Source organism: Chiloscyllium plagiosum, unplaced genomic scaffold, assembly GCF_037043375.1.
Source record: "Chiloscyllium plagiosum isolate Xiang-an unplaced genomic scaffold, Cpla_swu_hap1 HiC_scaffold_37, whole genome shotgun sequence".
Lineage (NCBI taxonomy): Eukaryota > Metazoa > Chordata > Chondrichthyes > Orectolobiformes > Hemiscylliidae > Chiloscyllium > Chiloscyllium plagiosum.
In genome coordinates, this window is record NW_028270175.1 from 5,644,644 (window position 1) to 5,661,131 (window position 16,488).

The 16,488-nt window shown below is 46.5% G+C and overlaps 1 protein-coding gene across 14 annotated transcripts in view; it reads left to right on the forward strand.

Moving 5' to 3' along the window:
* Nucleotides 1-16,488, forward strand: part of casz1 (castor zinc finger 1) — a 402,949-nt gene that overhangs the window by 293,026 nt on the left and 93,435 nt on the right. For all 14 annotated transcript variants that reach the window (XM_043676242.2, XM_043676250.2, XM_043676245.2 and 11 more), the window contains 4 exons: nucleotides 33-581; nucleotides 7,983-8,802; nucleotides 14,568-14,609; nucleotides 15,622-15,651. In XM_043676242.2, the coding sequence (XP_043532177.2) occupies nucleotides 77-581; nucleotides 7,983-8,802; nucleotides 14,568-14,609; nucleotides 15,622-15,651 (1,397 nt within the window). In that variant the 5' untranslated portion in view covers nucleotides 33-76. The remainder of the gene's footprint in view (nucleotides 1-32; nucleotides 582-7,982; nucleotides 8,803-14,567; nucleotides 14,610-15,621; nucleotides 15,652-16,488) is intronic.

The following is a 16,488-nucleotide window of genomic DNA, read 5'->3' on the forward strand; positions in this document are numbered from 1 at the left end:
TTCCGATTTCCTGCTGGCTCGCTGAATTGAAGGTGAGTGAAGTTTATGCACTGAAGACAACTCAGGAAATCTCAAGATGGCTGCCAAGAGGAAAGGAGGCCTAAAGCTGAATGCTATCTGTGCCAAGCTGAGTCGGCAGGTTGACTACAACTTTGAGGCAGAGCAGACTGAGCCAGACCACAAACCTCAAGAGAACAACAGTGCTGATGGGCTGCGTCATGGCAACCAGGAGGGGGACACTGACACTCCCGATGGACTCCATGACATCCAAAAGTTGGAGGAGGACAAGAAAAGGCGGGAAGCAATAGAGAAGTGGGTGAATGGGGAATACATGGACGAACACGGGGAGCGTGGTGAAGAAAGGCTAATAAAGGCTGGTGACAGTGCGTACATCGCCCCCGAAGGGGTCTACATGGTGCAGCCCAAAGGTTGTAGTGATGAGGAGGACAATGATGGGGCTCAAGGCTCACTCGATGGCAGTTACATGGATGACAGAGACTCTGAGGAAGTGGGACTGAAAGAGGAAGGTTACAACTCTTCCAGTGAAGCCAGTATCAGACAAGCCAGTATTGCCTCTTCAGGTGAGCAATACCTCCCTTTTTTTGACAAATATACTCCCAATGTTAGTTCTGGTTTAATGAGGTTTTGCTAAGATGGGGCACTTAGCCTTGTTGCTAGTTGAAAATAATTAGGAAGACCGATCCCACTTGTTCATAATAAGGCACCTTGATAAATATAACTCCTCTTGCTATTGTGAAAAGCCTTATCTCTTTGATGTTCTGACACAGGAAGTCCAAACATAATTGAAGCTAAAAGAGGCACTTCTGAGTGACCTGGCTAACTTGACTCTTTGTGAAAGAGATAAAATTTTGAAGGGATGAAAACTGCACCCTGAATTATTTCCAATGTTTTTTAGCCGAACCTGTTCCACATGATAAGTCTACATTTCCAAAGTGCATGTTGACAAGATATTGCGATGTCCTGGATATAGGTATGGGCATGGCATCATGCATATCATTAATTTTATGTTAAGTAATCCATCCGACAGAAGCAAATAAGATTTTGTGGGTTTTGAACTCTCAACAAGACTCATCAACGAGGTAAGGATTGGGATTAAACATATTCAAAGTCCCTTGAATTTTGTGAAGGTAGGTGAGCTGTGTTATCACAAGGAGGAAGTGCACATGGTCAAATGGACCGGAGACTCATGATATGGTGATAGATTTCGGCATTCACTATACTGGCTGCTGACCAACAAAATAAACTCAGTGAGGTGTTGATGCTAACAGGCATTTCTGTTGCATTTTTCCCCTCAAAGATTTGGGCATGAACGCTTAATTATCAGAGCTATAATTAGCACATCTCTGATATAGGATTTCCTTCTGAATGTCAAGTCTCACAACAATTAAGAATTGCATCAGAACAAAAATAATCTAGAAACTGAACATCGGGCTCAGCGATGGAGTTTACTTCAAAGGAGAAATGATTTCTCAGCTTGTGTTGAAATGGCAGTGAGGGAGCCCAATTCCAATTGTTTGCCATTTGAGCTGCTTCGGTTAGAGCCAGGCTCTGGGCTGCCTTTCACAGTGGAGTTTGCAGGCTTGAAGTGCAAAGATTAGGGTACTTCATTTAATGCTCTCCAGTGACACTTTCTGTCCAACTGGCCTCTGATACAGAAATAAGGAATTATCTGAAACCCCGGTCGCTAAAGCAGGGGATGACATCATTGTGAGGAAATATGATAAGGTCAATACATTTTTACACTATTTTTAAAGTAAGATTATCTGACACTCTGTCAGAACAGATTATTCTTGCTGGATTCAAGCCTTAAGAGGCCATGAGACTTTGCATACCTTATGTTCCCCTGACCTGTGTGCCTGAGCCCCATGCACCAAAAGCAAAGCTTCAGCTACTTCAGAACGCTACTCGCTGAACACAGGAACATGGGAACAAGGAGCAGGTGGTGGCCATTCAGCCCCTCGAGTCTGCTCTGGCCATTTGATCCAATCATGGCTGATCTCATCTCAACACCACTTTCCTGCTTGCTCCCTATAACACTTCAACCCCTTACTCATTAAAAATCTGTCTATCTCCTCCTTAAATTTACTTAATGTACTCCCAGCATCCACCGCATTCTCGGGGGGAGTGAATTCCACAGATTCACAATCCTTTGAGAGAAGTCATTTCTCCTCATCTCTGTTTTAAATCTGCTGTCCCTTACCCTACCATGACCTCTCTTTGACCCATGAGGAATCAACCTCTCCACATCTACTTTGTCAATCCCCTTTAGTGTCTCCTACACCTCAATTTGATCTCCTCTCAATCTTCTAAACTCCAGAGAGCATAGGCTTAAACTGCTCAATCTCTCTCTTCTGTACTCCAGGCATGAGAGGATTAATGTATATTTCATATTTCAAATGATAAAAGAGGACGCATTCAAAACCACGATGAACAATCTGAGGCATTGCTTTCACTCCACCATCTCCTTCTCCGCATCATTGATTCACGGCAGATAAAAGCTATTCCCGTTTTTCTTTGGTGACCCTTGATTCACTACCCATCTTAAAACATCCTCCTGATGGAAGTGTGAACATATTCACTACTGTGCCCCACACCAACTCAGAAATCCACAAGATCCCTACATGAGTGAACCCGTCTGGTTCACTCATGTCCCTTAAGGAAGGAGACCCACTTTCCCGGCCTGGCTTGTATGTGACTGTAGACCATGTGGTCGACTCTTAACTGAGATGGACAATAAGGGCTGGCACGCCTATGTCTCATGAATGAATTAATAAAAAAAACTACAAGTATTATTTAATAAGCAAGCTGAGTATTTTGAAAACTGAATTTAGTCCCATAATTAGGAAGATAGGACCAAGAGGAAACCCATTCAGCACCTCCACAAGCTGTTCAATCAGATCACGGCTTCTCTGTGTTATATTCCATCTTCCTATCTTATTTGTATCACCCTTAATGCCCTCACCTATCAAAAACCCACCAGTTTTGGAGTTTTTAGCTCACCCAGAGTCTGCAGCACTTTGTGGGTGAGGTGGATCCAGACTTCTCCCAGACTCACTTTCTGCTGTTCGGGTTCTGTGGTCACTGAGAGTCTGCAGCTGGTGTAGGGAAACACCTACCATTTTACATTCAGTTGGTTAAAGCAAGGGACAGATTTAACAAGGGAAAGGCAGCTTCGTAGTTATGTTACAGGCAAACCACCTGGGGATGTGAATTTGAATCCCTCAGTGGTAACTGGAAATATAAATTCAGTTATTTAAATAAATCCAGGGTGGAAATCTTCTGTCAATTACGGTAACCCTGAAACCATTGGATTGCTGTGAAAACTCACCTCGATCACTAATAGCATTTTTATTTTAGAATCCCTACAGTGTGGGAGCAGGCCATTTGGCCCATCAAGTCCACACCAACTCTCCAAAGAGCATCCCACTCAGACCCCACCCCATCCCTGTAACCCTGCATCTCCCATGGCTAACCCACCCAGCCTGCACATCCCTGGACATTATGGGGTAATTTCCCATGGCCGATCCACCCTAACCTGCACATCTTTGGACTGTGGGAGGAAACCAGAGCACCCGGAGGAAACCCACGCAGACAGGGGGAGAATGTGCAAACTCCACACAGACAGTCGCCTGAGGGTGGAATCGAACCCGGGTCCCTGGTGCTGTGAGGCAGCAGTGCTAACCACTGAGCCACCCTCTATTGAATTTTGACATTCATTCATGCAATGTGGGCATTGCTGGCTAGACCTGCATTTATTCCCTTTCTCATGTTGCCCCTAATGGGGTCATTTCAGAGGACTTTTACAAGTCAATCACATTGCTGTAGGTCTGGAATTCCATAGAGGCCAGACTGAGTACTGTTCTTCCCTAAAGGACGTGAGCGAACCTGGTGGATTTTAATGACAATTGAGAGTGGGCATTTTTGAACTACCTTTTAATCGCAGATTTTTATTGAATTCAAATCTCACCAGCTGTCTTGGTGAGAACACTGGCCTGGAATTTCTAATCTAATGCACTGCCACCAAAGGATAAGGTCAGGTAAAGTTGCCGTAGTCCCAGATGCTGCTCTCTTATTATAGAGAGATGTTTCCATGGAGTGGTGGAGTCTAGAACTAGAGGGCATAGGTTTAGGGTGACAGGCGAAAGATTTAATAGGAACTTAAGGGGCAACTTTTTCATGCAGACGGTGGTGCTTGAATGAGCTGTCGGAGGAAGTGGTGGAGGCTGGTACAATTACAACATTTAAAAGGCATCTGGATGGGTATATGAATAGGAAGGGTTTGAAAGGATATGGGCCAAATACTGGCAAATGGGAGTAGATTAATTTAGGGTATCTGGTCAGTATGGACGAGTATGACTGAAGGGTCTGTTTCCGTGCTGTACATCTCTATGATTGGTGGTGGTTTATCCTGAGGGTCGCTATGGCGAGAGGAGAGGTTGAGAAGGAAAATAGCCCCAGCTGATGCAGGAATTGAACCCACGCTGTTAACCTCACTCTGCAATGCAGACCAGCCGTCCAGTCACCCACCACTGTCTCCTCCATTTACCGCTCACGCAGTCTGACATGACTCCAAATCCAGAGCCAACTGGCTCCTTCATAACTCCCACATGATACGGCCCCAGCCCCAGCAAACCAGTCAGTGTTATTGGGACAGGCAAGAAATGCCAGTTTCACCAGTGATGCCCACCTCCTGTAAATTAATTTTAAAAAGTGTGCCTGAAGCATTGCTGTAATGGCTCCTGTATGTATGAACGGAGCACTGAGTTCGGTGCTCTATCTGTTTCGCAGAGTTGCAACATTTAAGGCCTCTTGGCCTGGCTTGACAAACAACTGGATTTCCAACTATTCCCCAAGATTTTCCACCCTGAATGTCTGTTCCTCACCATCAGAGGAGATAATGCAATACCAGCTGTGCCTTGAAGGAACATGTGAGGAGAGAAGCTCTTGTATTTAATGAAAATCTAGTTTGAAATGCTGATGGTGATGTGATATTTTCAAGACGGCAATATAACGGTGCTTTGATTTGTCTTCTAACTGTAACGTTGAGTTAGATTCAAGAGATTTTCTTATGAATCCTCCTTCTCTGACATGGAGCTGTACTCAGAGAGCATGTATCAGAAGGTTGGAGGCACACCAATTATTCTCTACATGTTAAACTGTTCGAAAACACAATGATGGACTGTGACAGCTGTCAGCTTTAATAACTCTCCTCTCCCCACCCTCCTGGTTGCTCCTTACAAGCCAAAACTCTCAGGGTTTTGAAATTCCTGGTGACAAAATTTTACACATATCTTCCCAAAACAGTGTCACCAGCTGTCATACCTAAGGCAGGATGAGGGAGGCGTTGGTGAAATCAATTTCGCTGTTATTGCATTAAAGAGAACCCATGTCAGTCCTAACGTTGAATACCAAGGTGGCTCACTGGTTAGCACTGCTGCCCCACAGCGACCCAGGTTCGATTCCACCCTCAGGTGACTGTCTGTGTGGGATTCACATGTTCTCCCTGTGTCTGCGTGGGTTTCCTCCGGGTGCTCCGGTTTCCTCCCACAGTCCAAAGATGTGCAGGTCAGGTGGATTGGCCCTGCTAAATTATCCAAATTGTCCAGGGATGTGTGGATTAGCCATGGGTAAATGCAGGGCTACAGGGAAAGGGTAGGTCTGAGTGGGATGCTCTTTGGAAGGTCATTGCAGACTTGGTGGGCTGAATAGCCTGCTTCCAGATTTGTACGGATTCTATGAGAAGAATTCTGCTCGAATTACTGGCTAACCTTCTCCTCTCAGATGATCCTAGAGGCAGGAGTAGACCATTCAGCCCCATGTATGTACTGCCCCATTCTGGTTCATGGTTGATCATTGACCTCAGTGCCATTGTCCTGTGCTGGTCTCATATTCCGTGATGTCCATAGTCTCTGATACTTGCCACCTGAAGGTAGCAGCTTGTTCTGCAGTAACAAAGAGCGCTTCGTCTCTCTTCACTCCCAGTTCTTGTTCTTCATGTGGAAAGTGGGCACTGGGAGGAGGGGGGAGTCATTGGGTAAATGGAGGATAGCAGATCTCCCTGGTCACAGCTTTACTCCACCTTTGCCGACCCAGATTTGGCACATGAGTCCTGGGCAGTTCCCTCCTTCAGTAGCTAGGCAGTTCAGAAAGAATCTGCACTGTCCCCACAAAGATCAGCACTGAGAGGGCACCTGCTTGGTTATTGTGGCTCAGAGTTCACTACACAATCAAAGAAAGATGCAGAATTCCTTCGCGGGTCCTTATCACCATTTGTTAAACAGACAAAGGGCAAAGTTCTCTTGTCCCATTGAATAACATTGTAGTCATAGAGTCATAGAGATGTACAGCACGGAAACAGACCCTTTGGTCCAACCTGTCCATGCCAACCAGATATCCCAACCCAATCTAGTCCCACCTGCCAGCACCCGGCCCATATCCCTCCAAATCCTTCCTATTCATATACCCATCCAAATGCCTCTTAAATGTTGCAATTGTACCAGCCTCCACCACTTCCTCTGGCAGCTCATTCCATACACGTAACACCCTCTGTGTGAAAAAGTTGCTCCTTAGGTCTCCTTTATGTCTTTCCCCTCTCACCCTAAACCTATGCCCTCTAGTTCTGGACTCCCCAACCTCAGGGAAAAGACTTTGCCTATTTATCCTATCCATGCCCCTCATAATTTTGTAAACCTCTATAAGGTCACCCCTCAGCCTCTGACGCTCCAGGGAAAACAGCCCCAGCCTGTTCAGCCTCTCCCTATAGCTCAAATCCTCCAACCCTGGTAACCCTTGTAAATCTGTTCTGAACCCTGTCAAGTTTCACAACAGGAAAATGATGAACCTGCCTTTCAAGTCCAGTTGCCAGCTCCCCAGGATGTGAGACTTAAGCTAGAAGGCATAGACAGGAACGTGAGCTGGCATTTATATAGCACCTTTTGTGACCACTGGCCATCCGGCGAAGTATTTTATAAAACGTGGTTACTGTTGTCAGATAGGAAACATAGCAGCCAATGTTCACACAGCAAGTTCACACACACATCAACAGGATAATGACCATCCACCTTGTGATCCTGACTGAAGGATAAACATTGGCCAGATCTCTGAGGGGTCCTCCCTGCTCTATGTCCAACTAGACGCTCTGGGATCTTTCATATCTGCCCGAGCAAGTTGAGAAATTGTAACATTTAAACAAAACGGTGTGTTTCTTCACCTTGAATATTTTTATTAATTGATTGTGAAGGTATGGGAGGTGAAGGAGAGAAACGGTTGGTGTAACCCAGGAGGGGGTTGTGGTGGTTGGGAGATCCATGTGAAAATGTATCCAGTCAGAATCGGCAACGCTGACCATCCACAAATTTACTGGGGATCCTGGAGGATCCTCACATTTGGCACAAATGTCACGGGGAGGGGGAGTCCCTCCTCAATTACAGCAGAGAGGGAAAACCAGTGAGGAATTGGGTCATCTGCCAGCGTCCCCTCGATTGTCCACCAGCCCGGTCAGCTTCAGATTTCTGAAAACACGACAGTTTCCTTTTGCAGTCTGTGAGGCGGAAAGAGAATGGATCCGTTCACTTCTCTGATGAGTCATTGCCGGGGTTTTTAAGAACAACTTAGTGAGGAAAGCCCCCGAAATGTGTCCTTTATAAACCGGGTGCACCATTAAAACAAGGCGAGCCACAGCACAGAGAAGATGACTTTGTACATACAGAGTCAAGCGATGAGCAGAGAGCATTTTTGAAAACTTTGTTTAATGTACTGAGAAGCCATTGACTCGAACATTTAGCGAAATTGATTTTCCTGACATTGATGAACTCCCTTTATTTTGCCCCTGTATTAATTACTTTTTACAAATTAATTTAGCAGCTGTAAAACTGGAGAGCTGTGCCGAATGTCCCTGCAATGTTTAACTCTTTGATCTCCACCCCCTTCCCATCCCTGCCCTACACACTCCACACCCCCAGGGGAGACATCGACACTCCATGACTATGCAGCAACCACGATGAATGAATTCCTGGGGATGTTTGGCTATGATGATCAGAACGTCAGGGATGAACTGGCCAAGAAGATCAGTTTTGACAAGTTGAACGCCACTACCTCAGAGACCTACCCAGCGGCCTCCCCGGGCGAGGACAGCTTAGCTCGGAGGGTGCGCATTTCCAAATACGAGGAATACATCCGGAAACTTAAGGCGGGGGAGCATTTGCCTAGGCTGCTCCCGCTTCCCAAAGCTGAGGATTCGAGCTCCCGGACACTCGGAGGAAAGGACCCAATCCCAGCCGGAGGCCTGTTCTCTGGGCAGGAAGCCCCCGTTCGCCACGATGCCAAGCCCACTGCCCCTGCTGCCCCTCCCAGCTCCTCGGCTCATGGCCTCCTCTCCCGCGCTTCCAAATACGACTACTTCATCCAGAAGCTGAAGATCGGCGAGAGCATCCGGCCCCAAAACGGCAACAGCTACAAGAGGCCGTCGAAGTACGACCTAGAAAATGTGAAGTACCTGCACCTCTTCAAGCCGGGCGAGGGTGACCCGGACATGGGGGGTGCCATCGCCTTCAAAACTGGAAAGGTGGGCCGTCCGTCCAAGTATGACATCAAAAACATCCAGAAGTTGGCCATGGCGAAGGCCCCCACCAACCCTGGCATTGCCCCCCTGTCCAGCAGCCCGTGTGCCCTGACCGTGAGCACCGAGTCGCCCACCTCCGCCAGTTTCGGCAGCACCGACCTCCTGAAATCCAGCTTCTCCAAGACCGACTCCATCACCACCGGAACTGTCTCCACCGTCAAGTAAGATTTATTCTTTGCCCATTCATTCACCAGATCCGGTCGGTTCTGAGATGGAGCCAGATGTGGTTTTCTGGGCTAGATGCATCAAAGGGAGAAAGCAGGAACAGGGGATGGAGCTGGGTGATCAGCAATGGTTGTGTTGGATGGGGGGATAGCAGGATTGATGGGCCAAATGGCCTACTCCTGCCCCAAAGTTGCTGTGTTTCAAAGGTCTGGGTGTTACTGAGCGCTGTTGTAATTCCAATCAGATGATTTTGATTGGGGTTTAACCCAGAGATTTACCACTGTCTCCGTTCCTCAGAGAGAATGTGGAACAGTCTGTCACCTCAAACAGACAAAGACAATCACAGAGATAGACCTAAATGAAAATGAGACCACCTCATGAGGGAGAAGGGAATCAGAGGGTGAGGTGGTGCTATAACAGCGTAGGCCATTCAGCCCATCCAGTGTGTGCTGCCACTCATGATGATCATTGCCATCCCAATTGCAGTATCAGTCGCGTCATTCCCACCCACAGCCAGGCCTTAGTCAAGGGAGAGCTGGGTAGTACCGGTAATGTCACTGGATTAGTAATCCAGAGACCCAGGCCAATGTTCTGGGGTTTCGAGTTCAAATTCTACCTGGGCAAAATTTTATTGCAAATAAAATGGATATTGAAAAGCTGTCCTAATGGTAACCACTGTCATTAAAAAAAATCCCAATAGTTCACTACAGGCCGTTAGAGAGGGAAATCTGCTCTCCTCACCTGGTCAGACCTACAATATCACTCTTAATTACCCTTTGGGCAATTAGGGATAGCCAGTAAATGTTGACCCAGTCAACAATGCTCATAGATTCTCATGAATGATTACAACAAAAGGACCTATCCCTGCCTTAAAAGTACTCAATGACTGGCACCCACTGCTGTCTGTGAAAGAGTTCTCCAAAGACTCAAGACCTTCGCCCCCTGGACTCCCATCGAACCTATTGAGACCTAGTTCTTCTAGTCTCCCTCCACAAGGGGACACATTGTCTGGGCCTCATTCAGCAGTGGGAGCAGGCTCAGTGTGGGCTGACTGGGCCTGAACACATCCATTTTATCAAAATATAATGAAATTCCTTTAAATTCTTATGGGAAAAGGTGCCAGGTAACCTAGAGACGGCAATTAGAGATCAGAACAGACAAATAACTGTGGTGGGCAGTCTTTTGTCCAATACTTTGGTGAAGGTGATAAACCCAATTAAGTTAAAACATCATTAAGATAATGGACAGGGGGAATGTCATGTGAACACATCAGTGCTCACCAGTTAATGGGGCCAGTAGGATATTCAAAGCTTCAGTGTGTCTTGAGCCCAGCCTGTCAGATATGACTTCACTGCAGAAAAGTGACATAAACAGCAAGGATAGTAAATAACGGTGCACCCTAATAAATTGTAGAGCATCAGCGTGTATGCGTCACTGTGAAAAATAATTCCAATCACATTGTATTCAAAATGAATGAGCCTATTATGTTGAAAATTGGTTTTCATCTCAAAGCACAGGGTCCATTTTATTTTGAGCTAGTAAAATGTTCTCTGATTACATTAATAATGATTTTAACCTTTACAGATCCACACAGGCAGGCAACTGATCACTCTGACTGGCTAGAGATGTCAGTGTGCTTCTATGCTCGGGTGCAGCACCGGTTAACGTGTTTGTGTAGCATTTCTTTTGATTGTTCCGTTAGCACAGGAGTTTGAAATAAATAGACTGACAAATGGGAACGAAATAGCGCACACTGTAACTTTATGGTGAATCCCAAGAGTAAATGGAAGCAGTTTGGATGAAACAGAAAGTTTAAACGTGTGTATCTGCATGTCTGCGTGTTTGTGTACGTCTGTGTGTTTGTGTACGTCTGTGTGTTTGTGTACGTCTGTGTTTGCGTACGTCTGTGTGTTTGCGTATATCAGTGTGTTTGCATATGAATATTGCACGTGTGTGCACGTGTTTGCATATGTGTCTCCGAGCATGACTCTGTGTGTGTGTTTACATGTCTGTGTGTTTATGTGTGTGTGTTGCATGTGTGAGTTTGCATACACTTGTATTTGGGTGTGTGTGTTTATATGTTTATGTGTGTGTTTGCATGTGTCTGTGTGTATGTGTGTGGGCCTGTGCCTGTGTGAGTGCATGTCTGTGTCTGTGTCTGTGAAAATGTGTGTGTGAGAGAGAGCTCTGTGTGTGTGTGTGTGAGAGAGAGAGACCTCTGTGTGTATATCTGTATGTGTGTGCGTGTATGTGTGTGTGTGTGAGAGAGAGCTGTGTGTGTGTGAGTGAGAGAGAGCTCTGTGTGTGTGTGTGAGAGAGAGACAGAGAGAGCTCTGTCTGTGTGTGTGTGAGAGAGAGATGCGTGTGTGTGTGTGAGAGAGAGGGGGAGAGAGATGCGTGTATGTGTGTGTGTGTGAGAGAGAGAGATTGAGATGAACCATTGAGTAGCCTTTGAGCTGGAGCAGATGATAAGGATGACGTTCTATCGCACCGAAGATCAGTGTCAGATGGTGACAAGCAACTTCCTGATAGAGACTCTCAATCTTCCACCTTCAGGCAGGATTCAGAACGAGACTGAGTCCATGAGTTACACAGTCACTTTCTCAAATGCTCTTACACTCAAATGATATTTTTAAAAAAAGGCATTGCTCAGTCTGAATCGGACTCAGTGACCAGTCTCAGGGAGCTACAGAACCCAGCATTACCAACTTCAGGCAGAAACCTTGTATTTCTGTACAGTTTGTGAAGTGCAGCCCTTGTTGTAAGGTGGGAAATTCCAGCACAAACAGCCCACATTCTGTGTCTTGACCAAAGTAACAAAGAGGCCGTAGCTGACTGCTCTCTTTTGCCTCCCCTGAGGGGATGAACAACCCTCTCCCCTTCTGCCCCTACCCCAGCAGCAGATCACCCTGAACCCATTGACCCCTACTTCCCTCAACCAAAGCAGGATGTCTGTGGATTATTGACGCTCCTTCCATTTGACACCTCCCTTCTAGGTCTTTCCGTGGACATCTCCATGTCAACCAGGCCCAGTCATTAAAGTCCACACAAACTGGCCACTGCGTACGAACCCGCAATCTCTGCCCAGGAGAACAAAAACTCCCCTGATTGGTTTTAATCAATCAGACAACCAGTTTAGTCAACAAAAGAACAACATTAATCAACTACCTACCCTGATATAGCGCCTATGGCATAATGCCCCAAAGGTGTTTCACAGCAGTGTTATAAAACAAAACATGACGTCAACTCACATAACGAGATATCCGCTCTGGGATCAGAAGCTCAGTCCAAGATACTGGTTTGGAACAGCCTCATACATGGGGAGAGAGAGCTGGGGAGATGAGGAGAAATACACCTGAAGGCACCGCCCCCACTGGGGGCTCAATTCAAACTGGAACTGGAGAAGATTCAGAAACGGAGGAGATTCCTGAGATAGGGAGGGGGGAGGGTGGGCTGGGACTGTGGAGGGCTTTGAAAATCAAGGAGGAAAGCTTTCGAGTTAAGCCAGCACCTTCCTGGGAAAGAGTGTAGGTCAGTGAGCTCACGGTTGATGGTGTGAATGTGATTTCCTGTAAGTTCAGAGGGTGACAGCGGAATTTTTTGATGACTTCACATTTGTGGAGGGGGCTTGTCTGGTTGGAGGTGGGGGGTGGGGTGCAGAATATGGCTGAGCACACCAGGAGTGCTTTGGAAACATTGAGCTTATGGATAATGACAGCTTAAAGGAGGATTTCACCAGCAGGTGAACTGAGCCAGGGGTGGAGTTGGGAAATGTTACTGAGAAGGAAATAGGTCATCGTAGTGTTGGCCTGGGTACATAGCAGGAACGTGATCCCTGGGCCAGGGATGATGCCAAGATTGTACAGAGACTGACTGAGAGTCAGACTGTTGCCAGGCAGAAGGATGGAGTCGGTTGCTATAGGAATGGTGTTTGGAGAAGTGACCAAAAACAGTGACTTCCGTCTTCCCAGGATTCGGTAGGAGGAGATTTCTGTTCATCTAGAACTGAATGTTGGATAATTTCACAACAGCAGAGGGGCGGAGAGGGGCATAATTACAGACAATGCTGGAGATGCTCAGCAGGCCTGGCACTATCTGAAGATAGAGAAACAGAGTTAATGCTTTAAGTCTGGTCTGACACTTCTTCAGATTTGTAAAGAGAGAGTAAAGCTGGCACTCGTGCTGGGGGTACATACATGTGAATGAATAAAAGTGAATTCAGGGTCGCTGGTCACTCAAGGCCCTTCAGCAGATGAGGAACTGACACTTTTCTGAGAAATGAAGGAATCACTGATTCCCAGAAAAGAAGGAGTGAGGGTAGTGCAGTAAAGAACTTGCTGTGCCTCAGTACACGTGACAATAAATTCAATTCAAGCATGGCAAGAAAACAGGTCATCCGCTATCTGAGGAACAGGAGAATTGATGTTTCGGGCATAAGCCCTTCATCAGGACTGAGGCTTGTCGGCTGGGGGGCTGAGCGATAAATGGGAGAGGGGGTGGGGTAGGGGGGAAGGTAGATGTGAATGCGAGAGGTAGATGAAGGTGAGGGAGAAGGTGAGAGATCGGAGAGAAGGATGGAGCGGATAGATGAGAAAGATGATGGACAGGTCAAGCGGGTAGTGCCTAGTTGGAGGCTTGGGACTGGGATAACGTGAGGGGAGGGAAATGAAGAAACTGGTGAAATCCACATTGATCCCGTGTGGTGCCAAGGTGGGATATGAGGTGTTTTTCCTCCAGGTGTTGGGTAGTAAGGTTTTTCTGATGAAGGGCTTATGCCCAAAATGTCAATTCTCCTGTTCCTTGGCTGCTGCCTGACCAGCTGTGCTTTTCCAGCACCGCACTCTCAACTCTGATCTCCAGCACCTGTAGTCCTCACTTTCTCCTAGGAAACAGGTCGCCCGCTCTCATCAAAGGAGATGTCACAGTGATTATATTTGTTGGAATTATGGACATGACAATGTGATACTGGAGTTTACAATACTTTGTAGAAAGAATGGCCTGGCAACTGTCAGTTTGGGAGTGTCCCTGCAGCTGTCAGTCACTGAATAGGACAGTCAGTAAACACTCCCAGAGTTGTGCAGCAGGATCCTTGACTGCAAGGTGGGGCTCCGGGTTGGCAGCTTCCAATTCAGCGTGGGGCTATTGTACCATGTGTTCACCGTGACATCATCCACATGGCCCGTTCTGTCGACACATTCTATCCAGCATTCTATATGACACATTGTATCTGATACAGTCTAGAAGGCACACTGCATATGATGCATTCTATATGACACATTCTATGTAGCTCATATTATATAGTACACTCAATGCAACTCATTATATATGTTGTACTCTATATGTTTCATTCTATATGATGCAATCTTTAGGACACATTTCACGTGATTAACTCTATATGAATGTTGTACATTATGCACTCTATGTGATGCATCCTATAATGGCACATTCTATGCAGCACACCTCCATATGGGTGTTTAATCTTCACGTTTCTGATGGAGGAGGTAATACTTGCCTCCTGTGTCTGCTGGACATCTGAGAGTCCTGTGAGGGTTGTTCAGCTTTGGGGAGACTGGGCAGTGAGCAGAGAGGTCTATTGGGATCTCAGTGACAGCTCAAATAATCTCTGAAACAGTGCTTTAACTTTCCTGTCATTTGTTGTCTTAATGAGGTCCCTCTGACTGAAAAGGTGTCATACACTTACTGACTTTCAGCTTAAAGTCAAACGCGAGAGTTGTTAACTTTGTTTTAATCTCTCCCACAGCCGCCTTTCCAAAACTGAAACTTCATTGGATGACTCTGCGGGGTACGTAATTTGTGATCCTTACTGAGCTCACACTTAAGCTCTGCAGCTTTAACCATGATCAGTTCAGGAAGTGGGTCCTCCCATCGCTCAGCCATTGCTCATGACCTTCTCGAGCACTGCTCCATTACTGTAATTGCAATTTATGGTTGTGGCAATACGGCTACGAAAAATTATTGTAATGAGTTTAACTCCTCTGGCATTGACCGTCAATTCCAGCTGGAAGAATTTGCCAGCGTTTTTATTTTACTCACAATTCCAGCAATACTTTAACCTGAAAGATGGGAATTTTCAGCTATGTGTCTGAGAGACTCAGCAGATCCTGTCCATTCAGTTTACACACTCCAGATTCACTTTTGTTCATATCTGCATGTAGATTGAAATAAATATATTGGCTCCGAATTTTAAGGAGACACTACATTATCAAATACACTTTCCCTTTCAATTTAAGATAATTATTGATGTGCCATGGAAAAAGAGGGTGTGGAGGTGCCAGTGTTGGACTGGGACGGGCAAAGTCAGAAGTCACACGACACCAGGTTATAGTCCACTAGGTTTAGTTACAATCACAAGCTTTCGAAGCACGGCTCCGTCATTAGGTAACTTCACCTGACGAAGGGACAGTGCTCCGAAAGCTTGTGAATTCAAATAAATCTGAATGACTATAACCTGGTGTCATGTGACTTCTGACTCAGGCAATCCAGTTTGACCTTTCTGCTCTGACACATGTTGGTCCTTATCATTGGGGTTAAGAATGACACTTGGAGCCAAGTGCCAGTGAATTAACAATGAAGGATGGAACACAAAACCCAACCAGCTGCTTCCTGTGAAAACCAAACCCAAGGGAGCAATTCAGTTGCAGAGGATGCTCAATGGAGTCTCGTGTTAAAGTTCGTCGACCATTTGGGTCAACCTAGCCCGGGAATAGCAGCTGGCCAGGAAAAAGACAGGAACAGCAAAGTATCTCCAAGTGTATTTGTAAAAGGTTCAACTCTGTTCATTATTTTCTCTGCAGAAGGCTGCCCAGTTCGGCTGCAGTAAACCGGTAAGAGTACGATTGTGCCGTGTCAATTCGGAGAGAGAGTGTGTGCTGGTGGGGAGTGGGAGCTGTTGGATGGTGGTGGGGGTGTGCTGGTGGGGAGTGGGAGCTGTTGGATGGTGGTGGGGGTGTGCTCGTGGGGAGTGGGAGCTGTTGGATGGTGGGTGGGGGTGTGCAGGTTGGGTGTGGGGGAGCTGTTGGATGGTGGGAGGGAGTGTTCTGGTGGTGGGGGGTGATCTGTTGGACGGTGGGAGGGAGTGTGTTGGTGGGGGGGTGATCTGTTGGACGGTGAGAGAGCTGTTGGACGGTGTGAGGGGAGTGTGCCTGTTGCGGGGTGGGAGAGCTGTTGGATGGTGGGAGAGAACTAAGTACAAAGGCCTTCACTCACCTTGTGGATTCAGGGTGGGGGGGGGAGGCTGGAGCTGAACCTCTTTCAGGTCATGGTTGTGTCTGAGCAACAGATCGAGTTCCAAAGTTTGGGGTGTGCTAATACAGGTGCATTTTGCCATTATATTCATGAGCTGGAAAAACCCGCATTAAAAAAAAGGATTTGCATTTCTATAGAGCCTTGCACATCCTCAGAGTGTCTTGAAGCATTTTGCAGCCAGTTGAGTATTTCCAAGAGCTGGTCCTTGTGCTTTGACGAGAAAGTCAGCTACTAACAGTCATCCAGCAAGATCAGATCATAAACCTATGGGATTCAGGAGCAGAATTAGACCATCTAGACCACTGGGTCTGTTCTGCCATTCCATCATGGCTGATATGTTACTCAAGCCCTACCTTCTCCCCATAACCCCCAATCCCCTTACTCATCAAGAACCCATCTATCTCTGTCTTAAATAC